At 41.0% G+C, this 19,888-nt stretch overlaps 1 protein-coding gene across 2 annotated transcripts in view; it reads right to left on the minus strand.

Moving 5' to 3' along the window:
• Positions 1–368: 368 nt before the first annotated feature.
• Positions 369–19,888, minus strand: part of mapkapk2a (MAPK activated protein kinase 2a) — a 45,007-nt gene continuing 25,487 nt past the window's right edge. The window contains exons 1-10 of one of the 2 annotated variants that reach the window (XM_080729156.1): positions 18,325–18,408; positions 11,859–11,998; positions 5,248–5,312; positions 4,506–4,585; positions 3,930–4,056; positions 3,096–3,171; positions 2,486–2,610; positions 1,876–1,961; positions 1,660–1,740; positions 369–1,019 (exon numbers count right to left, since the gene is read on the minus strand). In XM_080729156.1, the coding sequence (XP_080585282.1) occupies positions 870–1,019; positions 1,660–1,740; positions 1,876–1,961; positions 2,486–2,610; positions 3,096–3,171; positions 3,930–4,056; positions 4,506–4,585; positions 5,248–5,312; positions 11,859–11,998; positions 18,325–18,378 (984 nt within the window). In that variant the 5' untranslated portion in view covers positions 18,379–18,408 and the 3' untranslated portion in view covers positions 369–869. Of the gene's footprint in view, positions 1,020–1,659; positions 1,741–1,875; positions 1,962–2,485; positions 2,611–3,095; positions 3,172–3,929; positions 4,057–4,505; positions 4,586–5,247; positions 5,313–11,858; positions 11,999–18,324; positions 18,409–19,888 lie in introns of those variants that run through there. The other variant, XM_080729155.1, reaches the window with a different exon arrangement.

Raw genomic sequence — 19,888 nt, forward strand, 5'->3', positions numbered from 1 at the left:
AGAGAGAGACGGTGAGACTAAGGCGCTCAGCCAATGAGGCGTGGTCATCGAGAGGCTGCATAACAAGGCCCCGGCTTTACATTCAACCTTTACAGGCCCTCCTGTCCTGACCAGCCCTGGAACAAAGAATGAGCTCAGGAAGTCTCCACCTTCCTGCTCCGGAGCCAGAGACAGAGCGCGCCGCTTACATTCCACTTGTCATTTCAAAAATACTCTGCACTCATAGGTAGAAGAAACATTTTCCCATAGCCTGCTAAACCATCCCGGTCGCGTGAATTCACATTTTTATGTGTCTTAGAAGACGCATGAATGAATCATGTGAATTCACGCGACCGGGATGGTTTAGCAGGCTAATTTTCCCTTGCATTATTCGTGTTTTTCTTTCTTTTTTTTTAGGGGGTGGGCCATCAGATTCCAATAAAACAATCACAGGTTTCCGGGTCTAGAGCTAAAAGTGAGGGGTTGAAAGACAAAAAACTATTTGCGAATGCAAAGGCTTTTTGTTCCATCTCGTCCTCCTACAATGTGAGAGCTGGGAAAAGAGAGGAGAGGAGATCTAATTCTCTCTCTCTCCTCCCCTCCCCTTTTCTGTAATCTCTTCACTGGTTTACGACAAAACACAAATTAGACATCCCCCTCAATCATAGCAGAGTGGTTGGCTTGTTAAAATGGTTCAGTGATAATTATATATATATATATATATATAAAAAATAAAACACTCCTACAAAAACATTAGAACTTGCCAAGGACAATAAAACAATAAGAAAATACATGCAATGTGCCTCCCAATCCCCACGTGTCGACAATATTATTGCTTCTTCCTTTACAACCTGTGTGTTTGTGTGTGCATGCGAGAGAGCGCACATCTTTCAGTGGTCAGGCGACTGTGCATCTGCAATGGCGTTGGTGGCTTTCTTTCTCCTCTTCATTAGCAGTGGATTGGTCGAGTCCTCGATGGTCTTAATCTTGATTTGCTCATAGTCCACCCTCATCGTCGCCAGGGCACTGGTCATTTCCTCCTGCGGGGGGCGCAAAACAGCTGGTTAAGACCTCCTGAAGTAGAAACTACTGAAGTTTCTCTGTGTCAGTCATAATATTTCACTGTGCTCTTCCAGGGTTTTGGGTTAGACAAATCATTAGTGGTTCTTCAACCTTTTCAGGCCGCGACCCCCAAAATAATCGACCCCCACCCTGATGAGCACTAAGACTTGAGGCATTACATTTTGAATAACACGGTTCTATTGTGAAAATAGCTAATTTCTGCCTCTAATCTTTGACAATTTGGCCAATGCTTAATTTGTAATTTTAGAGGTGTTAAAAAGTCCTTCAATTGTCACTTTACAAATGTGCAGATACCCTCTATACACTTAAACCTAAACTTATGTTGGTTGTTTACTGTTGAGTGAGAAAACAATGTTGCACATTAAGTTAATCATTTGGGGACCCCACAACATAATTTGGGGACACCCCTGGGGGTCCCGAGCAACAGGTTGAGAACCACTGGTCTAACCCAAATCTGAACAACAATACAATTTGGACACAATACATTTGGCAGCCTGATCGGTCCAAATGTTTGCAAGATTAGTGGCGGACAGACAGACACTTTTACGGTGTGGCCCCTAGGAGCTACATAGGGAAATAGGGAAAGGGGAATCTAACCTTGACGTCCTCCCAGGCATCCTTCTCTTCTTTCAGCACACGACTGGTGTGGAGCGGAGTCTGAGGAACCTCCATCGACTGCTGTAAGGAAGCATAAATGAACAAAAAACTTGTTTAAATCATGTCAAGCACTACTATAATTCACAATAAATTATCAGAGAGCGAGAGAGAGAGAGATCAGACAGAGAGACAAGAGAGGGAGGGTAATGTTCTCACATTGATCCATGGGTGGTTCATGAACTCTGTAATGGTCATTCTCTGGGTGGGCTCGGTCTTCAGGAGGGTCCTTATTAGCTGCTTCGCTGTAAAGGCACAATCACACGTATTATTACATTATTATTATTGACATCTGCAATAAGAACATCTATATGAGTAACTGCAATGAACCAGCAACAAAACAAAATGTGGAGAAATGGACAATATGAAATCTTTCTATCAATTGCCCAAGATTCAAGGTGGAAATAAACTCTATCAATTGCCCAAGATTCAAGGTGGAAATAAACTCTTCCCTTTGATCGAATAAAGGCCACCAGAGATTAATTTGACTAAGGGTTGCTTAATTGATTGAAGATATGGGAATGTACAGGCGCAAGGTGATGAGTCCCCCGGTTCACTGATTTCTCAGTAAATCAGTTGCATCACTTGAAGCGAATGCTAACAAGGTAACGAGATTGCATTGGCGATGAAACACTTTGGGTGGTTTCATTTCTCGATTAGAAAGTTAAGTAGCTCTTCCTTCAGAGCTGCTGGCCTAAATTTCACTTTGTGAAAACATACGTCACAAAACATTATTGATAGAATACTACAGTATGTAAGTAATCCTTACCCTCCTCTGACACATCGGACCACTCTGGGTTGGGAAACTCATACTGTCCCATCCGAATCCTCTTCTTCATCCCAGGAGAGATGGCGAGACCGTGGTTAGAATAGAATGGAGGGTAGCCACACAACCTGTGGAGGATTAGATAACATTAACATACCACATAACTACAGATTCAAAAGGCCATGTTTACACTGTAACAATCAGAACAGAAAACGACAAAGTGTCATTGCATTCTCACTTTTTATGCTGAGTTTACACGGAGGCACAATAGTGATTTAAAACGCAGTAGTGTGCATGCCATGTGGCTATTTTCTCCCATTCCCATAACTCTACTGCTTATTTCCCGGTTATTGTGCTCCGTAAATGTCCCAACTTTCTACTTTGATTGATTTCCTTAACATTTCTCCTTCAGCTATGATCTGATCTGACAACAAAGGTGTTGCTGTAAGAACAAACTGCTTTGTGGTGACGTAACAAAGAATGTTTTTTTTTGTTTTGTTTGCCTGCACAGTTCATCAACAATAGCCATTCATTTCCCAAATGACTTTCACTTTGTTTCACAGTGATGAACACAGTATGAACATGGCAGAAGCACTAAGTAAGATGGACTTACAGGATATACATGATGACTCCTAATGACCACATGTCACAGGATTTGTCATATTTCTCTGGACCCAGAACCTCTGGAGCTGTAGAGAGGAAGAAGAGAGGAAGGGATTGGGACACAGTAATAAATCACTGTTCTTGTGCTAGTGCAGTGGTTCCCAAACTTTTCAGGTCGAGACCCAAAAGAGAGATTAGGTGTTTGCCCGGGAGTCGGGACGCAACTAGTGAAAAAAGCACATCTATAAGCAGACAACGTGTCGTGTCGCAATCGCGTTGTGAGCTTGTAGATCAGCTATTTTCACTACTTCTTAATTATATATTATTTATATTTATGGAATTTCTTAGATTTGTTTGTTTTTACATTTCTTTTTGTGAGGGAAAAAAAGTCTAAAAGAAAAAAATATTTTAGCCTAGTGTATTACAGGCATTATTACTTTATATGACTATCTATCAATACACTCCATTGCTACTGCTGGCACTATGACTTAAGCATACACTTACAAGTGCGATATCTCTTACTTGTACAAGAGGCTGTGACATTCGTTTTCATAGCATGCACTTCATGTATATCTGATGTGTTTTCTTACTATCCAAAGTTTGTGTAACAAAAAACAAAAAAAAGAAGAAATTACCCACTCCTTTACACCTGTAAACATGTGATAACTAACTTGAAATGTCTTGAAATGGTCTCATATGGCCCTCGGCACACAGGACAGGAGTGCCGAGGGCACAGGAGGGGTTTTATTACGCACAATGTAATAAAAACTCTCCTGCGATAGTGTTTTTCACAGAACGATCAGGCTAGAGAGTGTGTGCGTGTGTGTGTTTTGCAGATCCTTACCAACATAGTAGGGTGTGTAGCATGGAGTAGCTAGGGAGTTGTGTGTGGTGGTCTCCTTAGCAAACCCAAAGTCTGTGAGTTTGAGCACCGCGTTGGGCCTCTTGGAGGTATACAGTAGGTTCTCTGGCTGCAGTGTCGGGGCCACCAGGAAAAGGACCAGAGGAGCATGGTGTCAGTATATTGAAGGCATATCTACAACATCACTTACATTCTACAAGGTTTTCAGTGTACAAATATTGACGCTAATAAAGCGCTGAAGTCTGACGTAATTCATGCATCTTAACTGGGTCAAGTCCCCCCCCCCATCCAGATTTTTTAATAACATTTTCAACAGAAACAGACTGTATCAACTTTGAGTGACTGATTATCGTAAACGATATAGAGCTACAACTCCCTGGTAATATTGCTGGGAGAGTTGTTTTTGGACCGCGATTCTGATATGAGATGATTCTAAGACAACCCGATGTTATTCTCCATAGAGAAAATACTTCCGTGACGCAGCAGGGGATGAGCGGGTGACGTCAGGACTTCGGTGCTCTATGTAAATTGTGTGTGATTCTTTGATGCAACACCAACCTTCACGTCTCTGTGTGCAATGTTGATGGCGTGCAAGAACTGGATGGCTTCTCCTATGTTCTTCATGATATCAGACGCTTCTAAAATAATAAAAAGACAAAATACCAAGTTGATAAATCTGCAGAGCACATGTAGTATGATTAGGAAGGACATTCTTTTACGTTAAAAAAGGTTTAAATATGGAGATAAGAGGTTTATGCTCAACACAGCAACTATACAATAGCAACTAGTATACAGTAGCATACTGCTTCAAAACATCTTGAGGCTGTTGCTTTCAAAGGGTATTGTACATTTGGGACCTGTCTATTTTTGGGATTATGTCTGAGTTTATGTGTTGGGGAAATATAATGAAGTTCAAGTTTCAAGTTTATTTCGCCATTTGCATTAAGATATACATTAAAATGCATTGGAATTCTTGGCTTGGTGCATCAATTGTAAAAAGGTAATAAAAAGTATGCAACAACTTTAAACAAAAATAAGATAAAGTGCATTAGTGCTACTTATTTAAGAATCTAACTGCTTCTGGAAAGACGTTTACCAGAACCTTATGCTTTGATTTCCTGTCAGGACAGCGATTCTCTGCCTGAAGGTAGCAAGGTAATGAGACCAATGCCAGGATGGCTGGGGTCCTGGCAACGGTCTCATTACCTTGCTACATTATCATTACCTTGATGAGCATGTTTGTCTGTGTGCAAATCAATAGAAAGGCGTAGCCTACTGGATAAGAGGCCTGAGTGTTTACCTCTCTCTGTGAAGGCCTGATCGCCTCTGTCCTGGATTCGACTGAACAGCTCTCCTCCGTCCATGCTGGAACACACACACGATATTCAGTAGGGCATTCATCGAATATTCGAATATCAAAAGTCACTATTCGATGTTGTTCACCGAAGTCGAATATTCGCTTATTTTAATTTGTATTGTTTTCTCTTAAAAGAATAAAATAAAATAAAAATTAGGCTGTGACCCCCAAAATAAACATATTTGAACAGGGGACCCCCACCCAGACAAGCACTTAGAATTGTAGGTATTACATTTAATGTGACTCGGTTCCGCAGATAAATATTGTGAAAATAGCAGATCTACATGCTCGAGGCGTTGTGAGCATGTAGATCGGCTATTTTCACAATGTTCGCCTCTTGCTTACTTAATATTTGACAAGTTTGGCCAGTCCTGTCGAATATTCGACTATTCGAATACTTTGAGGTCGAATAATTCGAATACTAAAAATCACTATTCGTGAATGCCCTAATATTCAGGAGTCAGCACTCACTCAGTAACAGAAGAAATTTAAAGCTGTGATCCGTAACTTCTGCATGTTCGAACTACGGCAAAGAGTGTGCACTAAATGTTCACATGTTTCACTTACCGTAGGCCTCTAATCAGAGGTCACTCAGTTTCAGATTTGGTGTGTGGCTTTGAATTATTCAAGGGAGTATATGTTCAAGCGAGTGGTATGCTTTCAACATATTCTATGAAAGGGTTTTAATGTATCTGTCTTTAGAGCCATTACGTTTTTAGTTTTTGTTGCATTCCAGAGCCGATAGTTTGATGACCGGTGGAGTCTATACGGTAGGAGTCTTGACCGATGACCCGGTCATATTATTGGAAAGCGGTGGAAAAAAATTAAGAAAAACTCAAAGAATTCAAGTAATTTTTTGGGTGAACTAACTACTCCTAGTTAAGGCTTGTTTCTCACGGACAAAGGCACAATATGACAGCATGCAGCAGCAACTGAATGCTCTCTGCATATGAAATGATCAGCCATCAGGGTTTTGTAGGGAGGGAGAGTTTATTCTCTGATGCTGGGCGGGAGAAACAGAATCAAGTTAATAAATTGCGGAGGCAGAAAGAGAGAACATAAGAGTACAGTGAATCATAACTGGATTACTATACAAGCTACTGTGTGGTTACTGACTAACACAGACACAAGTCAGCCGTACGACCAAAGAAATTGAACAACGTTGCTGAAAGTGTGTGAACACGGGAGTTTAAGCCCAATAAACCGCTGCTGTACGACAAGCCGAGCTCCGGCTTATAGGAGTGCAGTAACAGTTAGTATCACAACTGAAATGAGTAAGAAAGGCAACCTATTAGAAACGCCAGAGTCTCCTCAGCCATGAATTAGATCAAAACATCTGCCACAGCTGTGTCAGGAGGCAGAGTTCTTTTTTGTTTTTGTTTTTTCTCATGTTCGACATTAGCGTGTTCCTCCAGCCCATAAAGACCTGGAACACATTATCACACATAATTACTTCAACCAACTATTTTATGCTTTAACTATTAAAAAATAGCAGATATACCGGTACGAGCTCACATCGTGGCAACAAGTGCCATGCGGCGAGCTTGTAGATCTGCTTTTTTGACAAATCTTGGTATATATATTTTTTAAATCACAAATTTGTAGCTCAAATATTTGCTTCTGGGGGTCCCTGGTACATAATATTTAGAGATGGGTTCGGCAGCCAAATACATATAATTCTAGGGGTCTTTGACATGAAAACGTTTGAGAACACTGACGTATAATTTCTTTTTTTCTATTTGTCGCATTCCAATAAAGAATTTGATTGTACTAAATTTACCCCATTGATTTCGGATGGGGAACCGAATGCATGGACCTGGATGGGGACCCAAATGCATGGTACTGGATGGGGAAACCATCAGGGTACTTTTTTTTTTTTAAACAAAAAATACTATGGAACTCAAGTCTCTATGGCATGAGTAATCAATAGAAGTCATTTTGGGGGTGAACTACTCCTTTAAAACCCAGCATCTGTATTGTGGAGAATGTTTTGCTGGAAAATAGCAGATTGACATGACCATACATCTGATGATTTTTAATCTGCAAATATGTGCATGCAAGCCAGGGTATGTATTCAAATAAGCACTTAAATAATAATATACTAAATTGACCGGGGTCCTCCAGGGCTCTATACTTCCGCTTTTTCCCCCTTTAAACCAAAACTCTTCGCCGAAAATACTTATGATGCTTCTTCGTGGAAGCATCACTTACATTGTTACGCATACAGTTCTTCGCTTCCATTCTTGAGAACCCATTTCAAATGTCGTGTAGGCCTGGGATACTGCCATCAACTGCAGTACATTTCAGATGACGGAGAGCTTATGTCGAATTCACAGCAGCAGAATTCACAGCAGCAGCAGCGGTATTCTGATTGATATCATGAAGAACATAGTATTCCATTCCGGATGGAGGACGTGGAGGCAGTGAAAAGCGGTGCCAAGAGGTTGAGGAAACGTTTACGTTTCGATGCCCTTGGCTTTCGGGGCGTACATAACACAAGAAGTTTCCGATGTTGTGTAAAGTACATAAGCCATTTAGCGGAAAGTATCACAGACTAGAGAGGAAAACCATCCCTGTTGGTGTGAATTGGGCTTTAGCAGAATATGCACCATATCCTTTATTCAATTACAGAAATGTACCAATTTAGACCGGGAACCCCTAAACGTAACTATTCCTTTGAATCCGGGAACCCCTTTTGGGGTTGTTGTTGCTATGTACAGTTTTGCCTTTCTAATTTGTATGAAGAATGGAGCGTATTTTTGCAGAAAATCGCAAATGGCAAGAAACCACTCCGTTCTCATTGAGAAGCAGAATCCACCTTCATTGGCAGATTTAAACTTTGAAGTCAGAGAAGGTCATAAAAATAGCTGATCTACAAGCTCTATGTTCAGCAAATCCCCTGAAAATCTACTGTCTTGACAATGGCAGGACGTGTGAAGTTTTGATATGGCACATGTGTATATAGCAACATCATTTTTGTGTAGTGGCTTCTGAACTGGCAGTATTATAGCCACGATGCATTCTGTGAACAGTCAGCGTCGAACAGAGCCAACCTTAAAATCAGGTCGTTAAAATTGTTGCTTACTTGCATCACTTTAAGAGATAGTTATGTCAAATATGGGTTTGGTGTTGGGGTGCAACAGTGGGAGTACAATAATCGATTCTCAAAAAAGAATTACACATTTAACTCCAAACATACATTAGGATGGGGCTCTACGTCTTCCCGGTGGGGGCTCCTCACTGGCAGGTGAGCCAGTAGTATAGAATAGCAGTGACACCCAGAAATGTGTTTGAGGAATCTATTAGCATAATTACTAAATTGGGGAGAACAAAGGGTAAACAAATAAATAAACAAAACAAAAAAAACGTGTGGTTATCGTCAGGGAAAGGATACAGGAGCGGTTAACCTCCGTGACCTCAAACTCCCAAGCTCTTTGAGCTTGTAGAAATGATGTATCCGTACGACGGTAGCTTTTCAGAAGACAGCCTTTTCTCAACAATCCATATCCAAAATGGCAATCTGCAAGAGTTCTGATAATCTGATATAGGCGTGTATCTTTCTTGCAGCTAAAGGGGTCAATTTGGCTTTTCTGTTGTTGTTTGAGACAAGCGTGTGATTTCTGCAGCCGTACATGACGCGCTAATGTACAACTGCAGTGTGAAATCTCTGTTACCACCAAACAGAACAAGATAGACGACCTATGATAACACTCGAAACCTCATCTGTCAGCAATAACTTCACCAGGAGAAAGGGTGACAAGCTTAAAATCTATCCGCAATCTCAGAAGATGAGTAAGCTTGCCTTGAACACTAAAGCTAGTATTTCTCCAGGTGTGATATTCTTGGAAATACTCTCATTTCATCTGAATGACTATTTTCTTCTATTTTGTTTTTGCAAGGCAGTCTATCTATATGCAGATTATGCACACAGCTATACGTGCTCAAGACACTCATGGAAATGTGTCATGAGCGGTGGCACCACAAGCAGAAAGTGCAGTGCACGTGTGAAAAGCTGCTGGGGTGGCTTTGGTGGTTTTTTATGTCAAAGAAGAAAGAAAAAGAAAAAGACAAAGTAGAGGAAACACTTCACACCTGATTTAGAAGAAATGGGTCAAGTGTGTACGGTCACGCACACACAAATGATTTACAATAACTAATGAGACTGAATATGTTTACAATAACTGAGAATGCATGATGTTGAGTCGAGACTTATAGAAAGGCGTTGGAAGATAAAACTGAAGAGGGTCTAATCAAGAAAGGTGTGCGTGCGGCAGACCCTTAAGACACGTTTGTTTCTAATTTGTGCTGGTCTCTTAACAGAAGAATGTGGAATGGGAACCATTCCTATATATATATATATAGTATAGCACATTGGTTGGCTATTAAAAAACAGCAGATATACAAGCTCATAGTGTGCAAATCTTAGAATATACATTATACACTATTATATTGTAATGCATACAATGTCCAAACAGAAAGGTGCTGCAACAACTGTGCAGCAATGGCAAAGAAAGGGACCTTGGAATGACACTCTCTGACACACCACATGTCTTTTCCAGTCATTGTGAACATAGAAAAAGAAAGTTGAACGAACAACATAAGTCTATTTTCACAAATTTCGTTGTGCAAATGATCAGCCATTGATCATTTGCACAATGAGGAATTGCTCACAAATCTGCCACTGAAAGGAAAAGGACAGACATGCAAGAGAAGAGCTGAGCACATTTTCAGTTGGTTCATGGCCACACTGTCTGGATCACCAACACTAGACTTCCCCTATTTCGTTTCCTTAACAGACAGACAGCCATGCCCACGAACCTGATGCCCTCCTTGTTTCTCCCCTGTTATATTCACCAGCAAGCACTGTGCAGAAACATACTGAATATTAAAGACTTGACAAGTCTGTTTTCTCACATGAAGGCTTTCATAGAAGTACAGATCACCAGTGACAGATGGCCACCTTGTGGCCTCTTTGAGAATTGCATCCAGCCTGATGAAAAGTTATCTGTGCCCACACTCACACACTCGAGTGAGACACCACAGAAGATAGTTTTGTGTTGTGGTTAGATTAGATGTCCCATGAATTATTGCTTTGTTGTTTGATGTGCGTAACCTTTGATTTTTTCATACTATATAGAGCAGGGGTGCCCAAAAGGTAGATTGTGATCTACCAGTAGATCACCAAGGGTGTGCAGGTAGACCACATGACATGCATCTAAAAATATATAATGAACATATAAAAAGAATGTCAATATGACATCAAGAAGGGCCTGTCAGCTCCCTTCATGGCTTCTAAAGTAGGCAAACTTTGTTCAAGACTCAAGAGTCAGTAGCATTACAAAGAAACCCAAAACCTACCACCTCCATACAGAATGGGATGAAGACATTTCCCCCAGTATTTCCCATTTATTTCCCCCTTACATTAAGTGTGTTTGTCTAAAATGTAACACCAGTGCTGCTATTCCAAAGCCCCCCTCAGGCCCTCAGCTAAAACATTTTGGATGGGTAGATGATGTTGAGCTAGTCATTTTAAAAGTAGATCACACATGAAAAAGGTGTGGGCACCCCTGATATCATTTCATACTATTTATGGCCTTCCTTTATTGTTCATATTGAACTACTGAGTTATTCTACATTAGGTATTTTATTATTGAAGCAAACATGAAAAAAACATTTTCATGGACAAAATCCTACACACTGCTCTTCCTTAGCAGCCTCTGCTTTTATTCAAAATGACAGACGTTTCGAAGTTCCCACTGGACCTTCAAGAGTGATGAAGGTGGTGGTTTTCAATGTCTGGTGATGGTAGACCTCACCAACCTTAGGACTAAGTAGATCTTGTGCCTGAAAAGGTTCCCCACCCCTGTATGCGTGTAGTGCATGTGCACCAGCAGCGAGCATTATAATAGTGCATGTGTACAGTAATGTCCATGTGCACTCAGAAGGGTTCATAGTAGGGCATCTGTATGTATAGTGCATTTGCATGTACAGATCGCTCTCAGAACATTGAATATTGTGTAAAGAAGCATGCAGATGCCATAGCACCCCAAATCATCATCACTGACCATGGAAACTCACTCATCAGAAGGTTGACATTTCTGCATTATAAATCCTCAATTATTTTGGGGGGTCCCCAGATGATTAACTTAATGTGCAACATTGTTTTCTCACTGAACAGTAAACAAACCAACATAAAGTGACAATTTAAGGACTTTTTACTACCTAGAAAAAGACAAATTAAACATTGGCCAAATTGTCAAATATTAGAGGCAGAAATTGTGAAAATAGCCGATCTACATGCTCGTTGCGAGGCGTTGTGAGCATGTAGATCTGCTATTTACACAATATAGAACCATGTTTTACAAAATGTAATGCCTCAACTCATAGTGCTCGTCAGGGTGGAGGGTGGGGGGGTCCCCAGTTAAAATATGATTATTTTGGGGGTCGCGGCCTGAAAAGGGTGTGTGTGTGTGTGTGTGTGTGTGTGTGTGTGTGTGTGTGTGTGTGTGTGTGTGTGTGTGTGTGTGTGTATAAAGTAGCTGTATGGGACTCACCACTCCATGACAATGAGCAGACACTTCCTGCCCTGGTAGAGGTTCTCGTAGACGTCGATGATGCGTACGATGTTGGAGCAGGGCGACGCCCTCCAGTGGAGCTCCACTTCCCTGCGAGCTTTGGCACAGTCCTGAAGCATCTGCAGAGGAGGACACACAGGGGAGGACATGAGATAAAACCCTATGGCCACAGGAGGCTGCCCTTCAGCACTTTGATATGGTGATAATTATCGTTGAGACGATACAAATGAAAAGGGTCCATTTGGTTTCATTTGTATACTGTCAGAGTTACATACTTGTCAAGTTCAATTTAGACCTCCCAAAAGGAACCCAGAGAGTCTAGTTTTTGTCAAGTAACTTGAAAAATAACCATAGAAACCAACATGAAAAATAATCGTGATAAAATCGTGTATCGTGATACAGCTTGGGAAAATATTGTGATATTGTATTTTTCAATATCGCCCACCCCTACTTCAAATGTGTGCAGAGCGGCAGTGGCTCAGGGGTAGAGCGGTCGGTAGAGCGGGCCGGATGGAGAACCGCAAGGTTCTCTCAGTTCGATCCCGGGCTCCCCCAGAGTTAGTGTCGAAGTGTCCTTGAGCAAGACACTGAACCCCTAATTGCTACAACTGTGGCCTCTTTACCTACAATATGCACATTTCACAAAGAAAGGCCATGTTTACTGACTCCAACAACAGTGAGGTTGACATGATCACTAGAAATCATAGCTTGTACAAAACATTCCAAGGTATTTTTTAATTCACAGCACAGTGCAACACACACACACACACACACACACACACACACACACACACACACACACACACACACACACACACACACACACACACACACACACACACACACACACACACACACACACACACACACACACACACACACACACACACACACAGTGTAGAAAGAAGTGCAGTGCTGCCATCAGCAGACAGACTGACAGCATGACAGAATGTAACAATCTTCCCAGTCCAGAATTGTGTGAATGTAGCGCCCTCTGTGTGCAACAATGAGCCATAACACAACAAAGAAAAGTTAACTAAAACACTACTGGAATACACAGTGGCCTGCTGTTGGAATATATAAATTACTTTTTAAGCTGTGTATGCCATGCTGTAGTGTTCAACAACAACTCAACTAATGTCATTTCATATCAGTAATTACTAATTACGTAAAATGTGTTACTTGGGTCAGCAAAAATAGATAGTGTTGGGTGTTGTAAATACGACAGGGACAGGAGCAATAATGTGGAGATAGTCACAGAGCTGGCTAAAGGAATTGAAAGAGCCCCTTCAAAAGCTTGTCCACCACAACATGTAAAACAATCAGGGCAGGTTGGTTCTTGTCAACTCCAAAAACGGGAAAGCTACAACTAGTATTTACATGAACAAGTCTAATGAAAACAACAACACCACTTCCCCGCCCCAAAAGATATACACTATTCTATTATAATTATTATAAACTACCGGTATCATACTTACTGCACTGCTAACAAAGTATTAACTAATGAATTCCAGGAACCAGTAAAACAATAAATAAATATGTGGTAAATGTCAGGCAAATGTCAAATGTAAACAGGATAACTAACTAAACAAACCAACAATGTACAGCATACATGGGCAACTGGCGGCCACATGCGGCCCTCACCTTGACTTAATGCGGCCCGCAGGTTAATAACGGAATACTGATATATTATTTATTTCAGCTGTTACAATTCCAAACATTACCTGCTGTCTATATTAGTAGCTTAATGACTAGTATAGTAGTATTAAAATGTATTTTTTTTATGTCCAATGTATTTGTATTTAGGTTCATAAAGTTAACATGATTATATAACTAAATGCATTTGAAATTAGATAAAAATGTAACATTTCAGGATTCCAATTCAAAAACAAAAAGAAATTATTCAGGATTCCAATTCAAAAGAAGCAAAAATAGCCTATCTACAAGCTCAAAACGCATCGCAGCGCGATGCGTTTTGAGCTTGTAGATCTGCTATTTTTGCTTCTTTTGTATGAGATACTAGAATGACAAAGTAGGACGTAGCAATATGCAATGTGGCCCTCTGGAATGAAGGTGGAAATATAGTGGCCCTCGCCATCATCAAAGTTGCCCACCCCTGATGTACAGAATAATTCTTGTCTGCACGCTGTGCCTTCAAAATGAGCTGGGCTTCGTCTGTCCCATGTTGTTTGTCTGGCATTCCAGTACTGCCCACTGACACTCAGTCAACACTGGGACAGGTTCCAGTGGACACTGAGAGCTGTCAGAGCCAAGAGAATCCAGTCTGTCTGTCTGTCTGTTTCTGTCTGTCTGTCTGTCTGTCTGTCTGTCTGTCTGGGTGGACAGACGGGCAGCAGGTTCTACCCATAGAGTATATATATAATAGAGAGCGGACCAGCCCCGGCGGGGCTGCCCCGCCCCCAGCTATCATTTCAATGCAAGTTGCTCAGTGGCGTTTGAAGCACCCGGAAGACTACAGGAGGAGCATTTTTGGAACCTAAATACGGCACCCTGATTGGTAGGTGCGGATCACGTGCGGTTCTAAGAACCAAATGTTTGACTGGCCGAGGCCTGAGCAGGCGCACTAGGGTAAACAGTAGCCTTAACGTTAACATACGCACGCGCAGTAGCCTTTAACTCGGTCTAACTGCAGTTCCATGTTTGACCACTAGGCTAATGGCTGCTTCAATGCTCTACCGTGGTTCTGGGGGCTTGCTTCTACCCCAGGCAGAGTTCAACCGGGGTATAATGAATGACCTTTCATCCAGTTCCTCTTTAACTCAACTGGCAGTGAAACCAGTCAATGTCCCCTGTAGTCTATCTATATGCAAAGGAAATATTCACACATCCACTTCTTTCAGATGCAGGTGCGTTGGACAGTGACAACTGAAGCCATCATAAAAAATAAAAAATAAAGTCTCACTGCTCTTTGCTCAGCAGCATCAGCTTGTATTCAATGTCCCCTGTAAATGTCCCATATCACGTTGCCGGACTATTAAGTTAAACATACCTGTAACGATATTTACAAAAATAAATCGAAATATTGTATTTGTATTTATCCATTTATTTCCTCAGGTGCATCTTGTTTTTTTTAACTGACATGCTGTTCTTAGCTGCCACTGGTTGTTAGCCCTATTCCTTAGCCAGGCATTGACACTAAGGCTTGCCCACCTGCCCCTGACAGGAAAATAAAACCTTCGGGCAGGTGAAGTTTGCTTTCAGGTTTGCCCGACCGGGCAAGTGCTCATTTGAGAGGGGACGCAACCGTCTATAAAGACAACACGAGATATCTGTCTAAATACCTGAATGTGGCCAGCGCGTCTTCTGGTCTGTGGAATGTAATAGCCTAGCACGACATTATACTGTTTACCTATAATGTGCTGTTTTTACTGTTGCTACACTACACTTAAAAATATAAAATAACAAGTGTGAAACCATATTCAATCATAGCAATGTCGGTATCTGGGATTTGGAGGTATTGATGTATGACATTTTTTATTGCACAACCCCAGTCGGTACCTGGGATTTGGAGGTATTGAGGTATGACATTTTTTTCTCGCACAACCCCAGTGTTAAATTGAGCTGTAATTAAAATCTTATCATTTTATAATGGACGATTTACTTTTCGGGCAAGTGGAAATTACCTTCGGACAAGTAGAATATGACCTGTACTTGCCCGACGGGCAAGTGCCTCTGAGACCTTAGTGTCAACCCCTGCCTTAGCTGACTACCATGATTGGCTTAGTGGACTCTCACAATGACAGCACAAAGGGCCCTGGATGGAGTGAGTCTACACGAGACTGCTAGGAATGGCACTTGGTGTCACATTGACATCCTCTACTACAGGGACCTACCACGGGTCACAGACAAAGTCAGAGAGAGAAGGATGAGGCTGGCAGGGCACTGCGTCAGGCACCCGGAACTAGAGGCAAGCAAACTGACTCTATGGCCAGGAAAGGCAAGATTAGAAGCAACACCTATGTAGATGCACTGTGGTGCGACAGCTTAGCTAACAACACTATAGCACTCAAGACCCTGATGTTTGATAGGAGAGTGTGGAGGGCAGCAATTCAGGAGTACACACAGTCCATGTAAAATCAATAAATGAACATTGAAGCTAGTAACTTATAGTACAGGGTAGGTGATACCTGTAACTTGTATGCAACTTACAGACGTCTTACTCTTATCTCCAAAAACTCTTCTCTCTCTGTGTGCGCACACACCTTGTGAGATAAGATTGCGGTCTTGCAATAATAGTATAGTAAGTTACTCATTTATGGCACATGCTTGCTTGGGTCCTGGATGAATTATATTGATCCCTTTTTCTTCCCAAATTATTTTTGTTTCAACTCCAGTAATGCATTGATTGTATAGTCCCAAGTTTAAGTTGTTAATTGCACAATCAATACTGCTGGCAGCAACACTGCAGACAGCTACAGTATACTATTGTACTCCCAACATTGTCAGCTCTAATTGGACAGCTCTCAATTAGACAGCACTCGTGCACATCCAGAATGGTGCTGGTTATAGCAAGAAAAATGTCAGTCAGACAGGCCTTAAGCAGTTTTTTGGGGTCTTATATAATAGATGCAGCCAGATCCTAAGAAGACCATTTAACCTTAGATTTTACTTTTTTTTCACTACATTAGGACACTAAGGTACAGTATCAGAGGCACTTGCCCGTAGTACAGGCCATGTTCTACTTGCCCAAAGGTGAAGCCCACTTGCCCGAAAAGTAAGTCGTCCAATATAAAAGGATAGGTAAAATTTGAATTACTGTTCAATTTAACACACATTTATTTTACTTTCTAGGGATGTGCGATAAAAAATGACATAAATAAAATGTTTATGCCAAATCGCTAGTCGCAGTACATAGCTATGAATAATAGAATATGGGTTCAGACTTGTTAAGTGTAGCAACAGTGATTGTCAGTGAAAACAGCACATTATAGATAAACTGTGCTCTTCTTTTACATTCCACAGACCAGAAGACAGAGCGCTCTGGCCACAATCAGGTGTTTAGACAGATATCTGGTGTTGTGTTTATAGACGGTTGCGTCCCCTCTCAAACAAGCACTTGCCCTGTCGGGCAACCTAAAAGCAAACTCCACCTGCCTGAATGTTTTATTTACCCTTGGTGTCAACGCCTGCTACTTGATTATCCAACAGTGTGTTACACAAAAGCATCAAAAGTAGCAGGTGTACAAGCTTCAAACGTGCCGCTCAAAAGGTTTTGAGCTTGTAGATCTGTTACTTTTGCCATTTCTTTATTTGAATCCTGAAAAAGGAACAGTTTCGGACACCGACAGACAAAATATTATATTATATAGAGAAAATCTAAAATGACAGAGATGCTTTCCCGTTTTAATGGGTTAAACTGACACAGGGAGGCTTTATTGGGGTGATGTATTAAAGTGCACGGCATGCGCTTCCAGAAGGAGGACGAGTGCTTATTTTGTATTTATTCCTACGTTTATAAACTCAGAAAGAATCGTCCAAGTAGGCTAGTTTCATATTAAACAGTAGGAAGCGAATAATCAGAAAGTAAAAAAAAAAAGAATTACAGCTTTATGGAAAGGCTACTACTGTCATATTCAATATTTTCTTTCTTCACCAACAGCTGGGCTTTTATGTTTTTTGTTTACATAAATACTGTCAAATAACGTATATTCCAGAGGAATGTCAATAAAGTATGAAAGAAGCTGCCTATAAGACTAGCTGAGATTTCAGAGAGCAGTCACATTCTGCTGTTTAAGTCGCACACCCTCCTACATGTTGGGACCTGTTGATTCCCACAATCTTTGAAAGGCATGTTTGAAAACTATAGGCTGATTATCAGTCTGTACACCAAGTCATCTGGCTAATGTCTTGCTCTTGGCAGTGTCCGACAAGATGCAAGTCAAGTAATCTGTGAGAGAGAGAGAGAGAGAGAGAGAGAGAGAGAGAGAGAGAGAGTGTGTGTGTGTGTGTGTGTGTGTGTGTGTGTGTGTGTGTGTGTGTGTGTGTGTGTGTGTGTGTGTGTGTGTGTGTGTGTGTGTGTGTGTGTGTGTGTGTGTGTGTGTGTGTGTGTGTGTGTGTGTGTGTTTGCGCGCACGTGCGTGTGTGTGTTTGTGTGTGTCCATGAACGTAGAGTCAAATATGCCCTATGACTTATTGGACAATCACATCAAAGTAATAAGCAGCAGGTTGCACTGTGCATTATACATGTATCTTGAATGCAGTAACAACAATAATACCCTCATACTAATTCTACTTTCATGCATTGCACAGTACACAAAAACTGCTTTTGGTGAGAAAATGACTTGACCAAAAGTAAGACTAGACCACTAGCAAACGTCCGATCATCACTCTTTATAGTGTGATCAATGTAAATGAGCAGAACAAATCTGAAATTCTACTTGCGATCACACTGGCAAGTTGTAAACTGGGTGAGTGAGTTTGTTACCAGAAGGAGTTGGCATGGGTTGGCACTGCTCTGGCGTCCCTGCTTGGGGCACATCTTTATACGCGAAGGTTTTCACAAATTTCCACACACACACAGATAATAATAATCTAATATAGCGAAAACAGCCAATCTAAATGGTCACATCACATTTTGATCCAACGCAATGCGAGATATTGGCTATTTCCGTTATATATGCCATAGGCATAGAATGATGAGTATGTTGTTACACACTGGAGTTCAAGCACCTCAGAGAACAAACAGGACTGCCTGCGTCAACGCTGACGGATGAGGGAAAAACACACAGCTACAAACGCACACATGAATTTAGATAGGTAGGTAAGACCTTTATTGATCCCTGTGCCATTCAAGCGTCATAGCAGCAACTGCAGCATGCAGAATGAAAAACCGGATAGTTAAGAGAAAGAGATGGGATTTATTGAGCAGATTTATTGAGCGGTGCTAACCGCTCCTACGTCTGGCTTACCTCTATCTATTTGTATGTACGTTGGTACGTCCGTCCCACACTAGGCTCATAGGCCAAGCTTCGCAGGGACGCAAGCACCACTCACTTCACACTAGGTGTAATTATTATTATTTTTTTATGTATACAGGAAAGCCTCACGTCGTATAATAATGATACTTTTGTCCACAATGTGGTACAAACGTATTAAATAACTAAATTCTAGGGCTGGGATATTTGTATAGAAACAAACATTTAGAACCTCTCAAAGGCTACTTAAAGGAGTAGTTCACCCCCAAAATGACTTTTTCTATTGATTACTCACACCATGCAGATTGAATTCATGGATATGTTTAGTTTTTGTTGTATTCCTAAGACATTAATTTGATTACAATAAATGTACCCCAATTGATTCCCATCCAGAATCAATAGGAGTACATTTACTACAATCAATTGTTTGTCTTAGGAATGCAACAAATACAAAAAAATATTATTGAACTCAAGTCTTCATGGTGTGAGTAATCATTAGAAAAAAATGTCATTTTGGGGGTGAACTACTCCTTTAATATTGTTCATGTAGGCTAATTCAGTTCATGATTTTCCCAAATGCGTGCATTCATTAACTGTCCCAACGTGTCAAGAGTTATGTCATTTAATCAAATCACTGGTTAACAGACAAGACATGGAGCATCTAATAAAGTTGTTGAATTCAGTTTATTTGCCTGGCAAGTTAACCAGTTCAATTGAAGTGAACGAGTCGCCGCCACTCGCCATTCTCTCTTTGTGTAAACAGCACTCTGGTACAAAGCCGTGTCGCATGCCAAAATAAAACAGATTTACAAGCTGTCAATGTGTGGCATCATTCTATGTTACAATTAATCGACTTGATGTATTTAGCACAAATTGTAAAATAAAAACAGTACAAAAAACTGTAAGGAAATATACAGTAGATGGGAAAAGTGCCAGGAGGATGCAAGGAGCCCAAAGGGCTAATATACAAGGCCTCTACATATTTATAACAATAAAAAACATTCGTAGAACATGTTATACTACACTGTGCTCACTCACACCAAATGCATTGACAACGCATCAAAACTCACCAGA

Source organism: Nannobrachium achirus (genome assembly GCF_963921795.1).
Source record: "Nannobrachium achirus genome assembly, chromosome: 6".
Classification (NCBI taxonomy): domain Eukaryota; kingdom Metazoa; phylum Chordata; class Actinopteri; order Myctophiformes; family Myctophidae; genus Nannobrachium; species Nannobrachium achirus.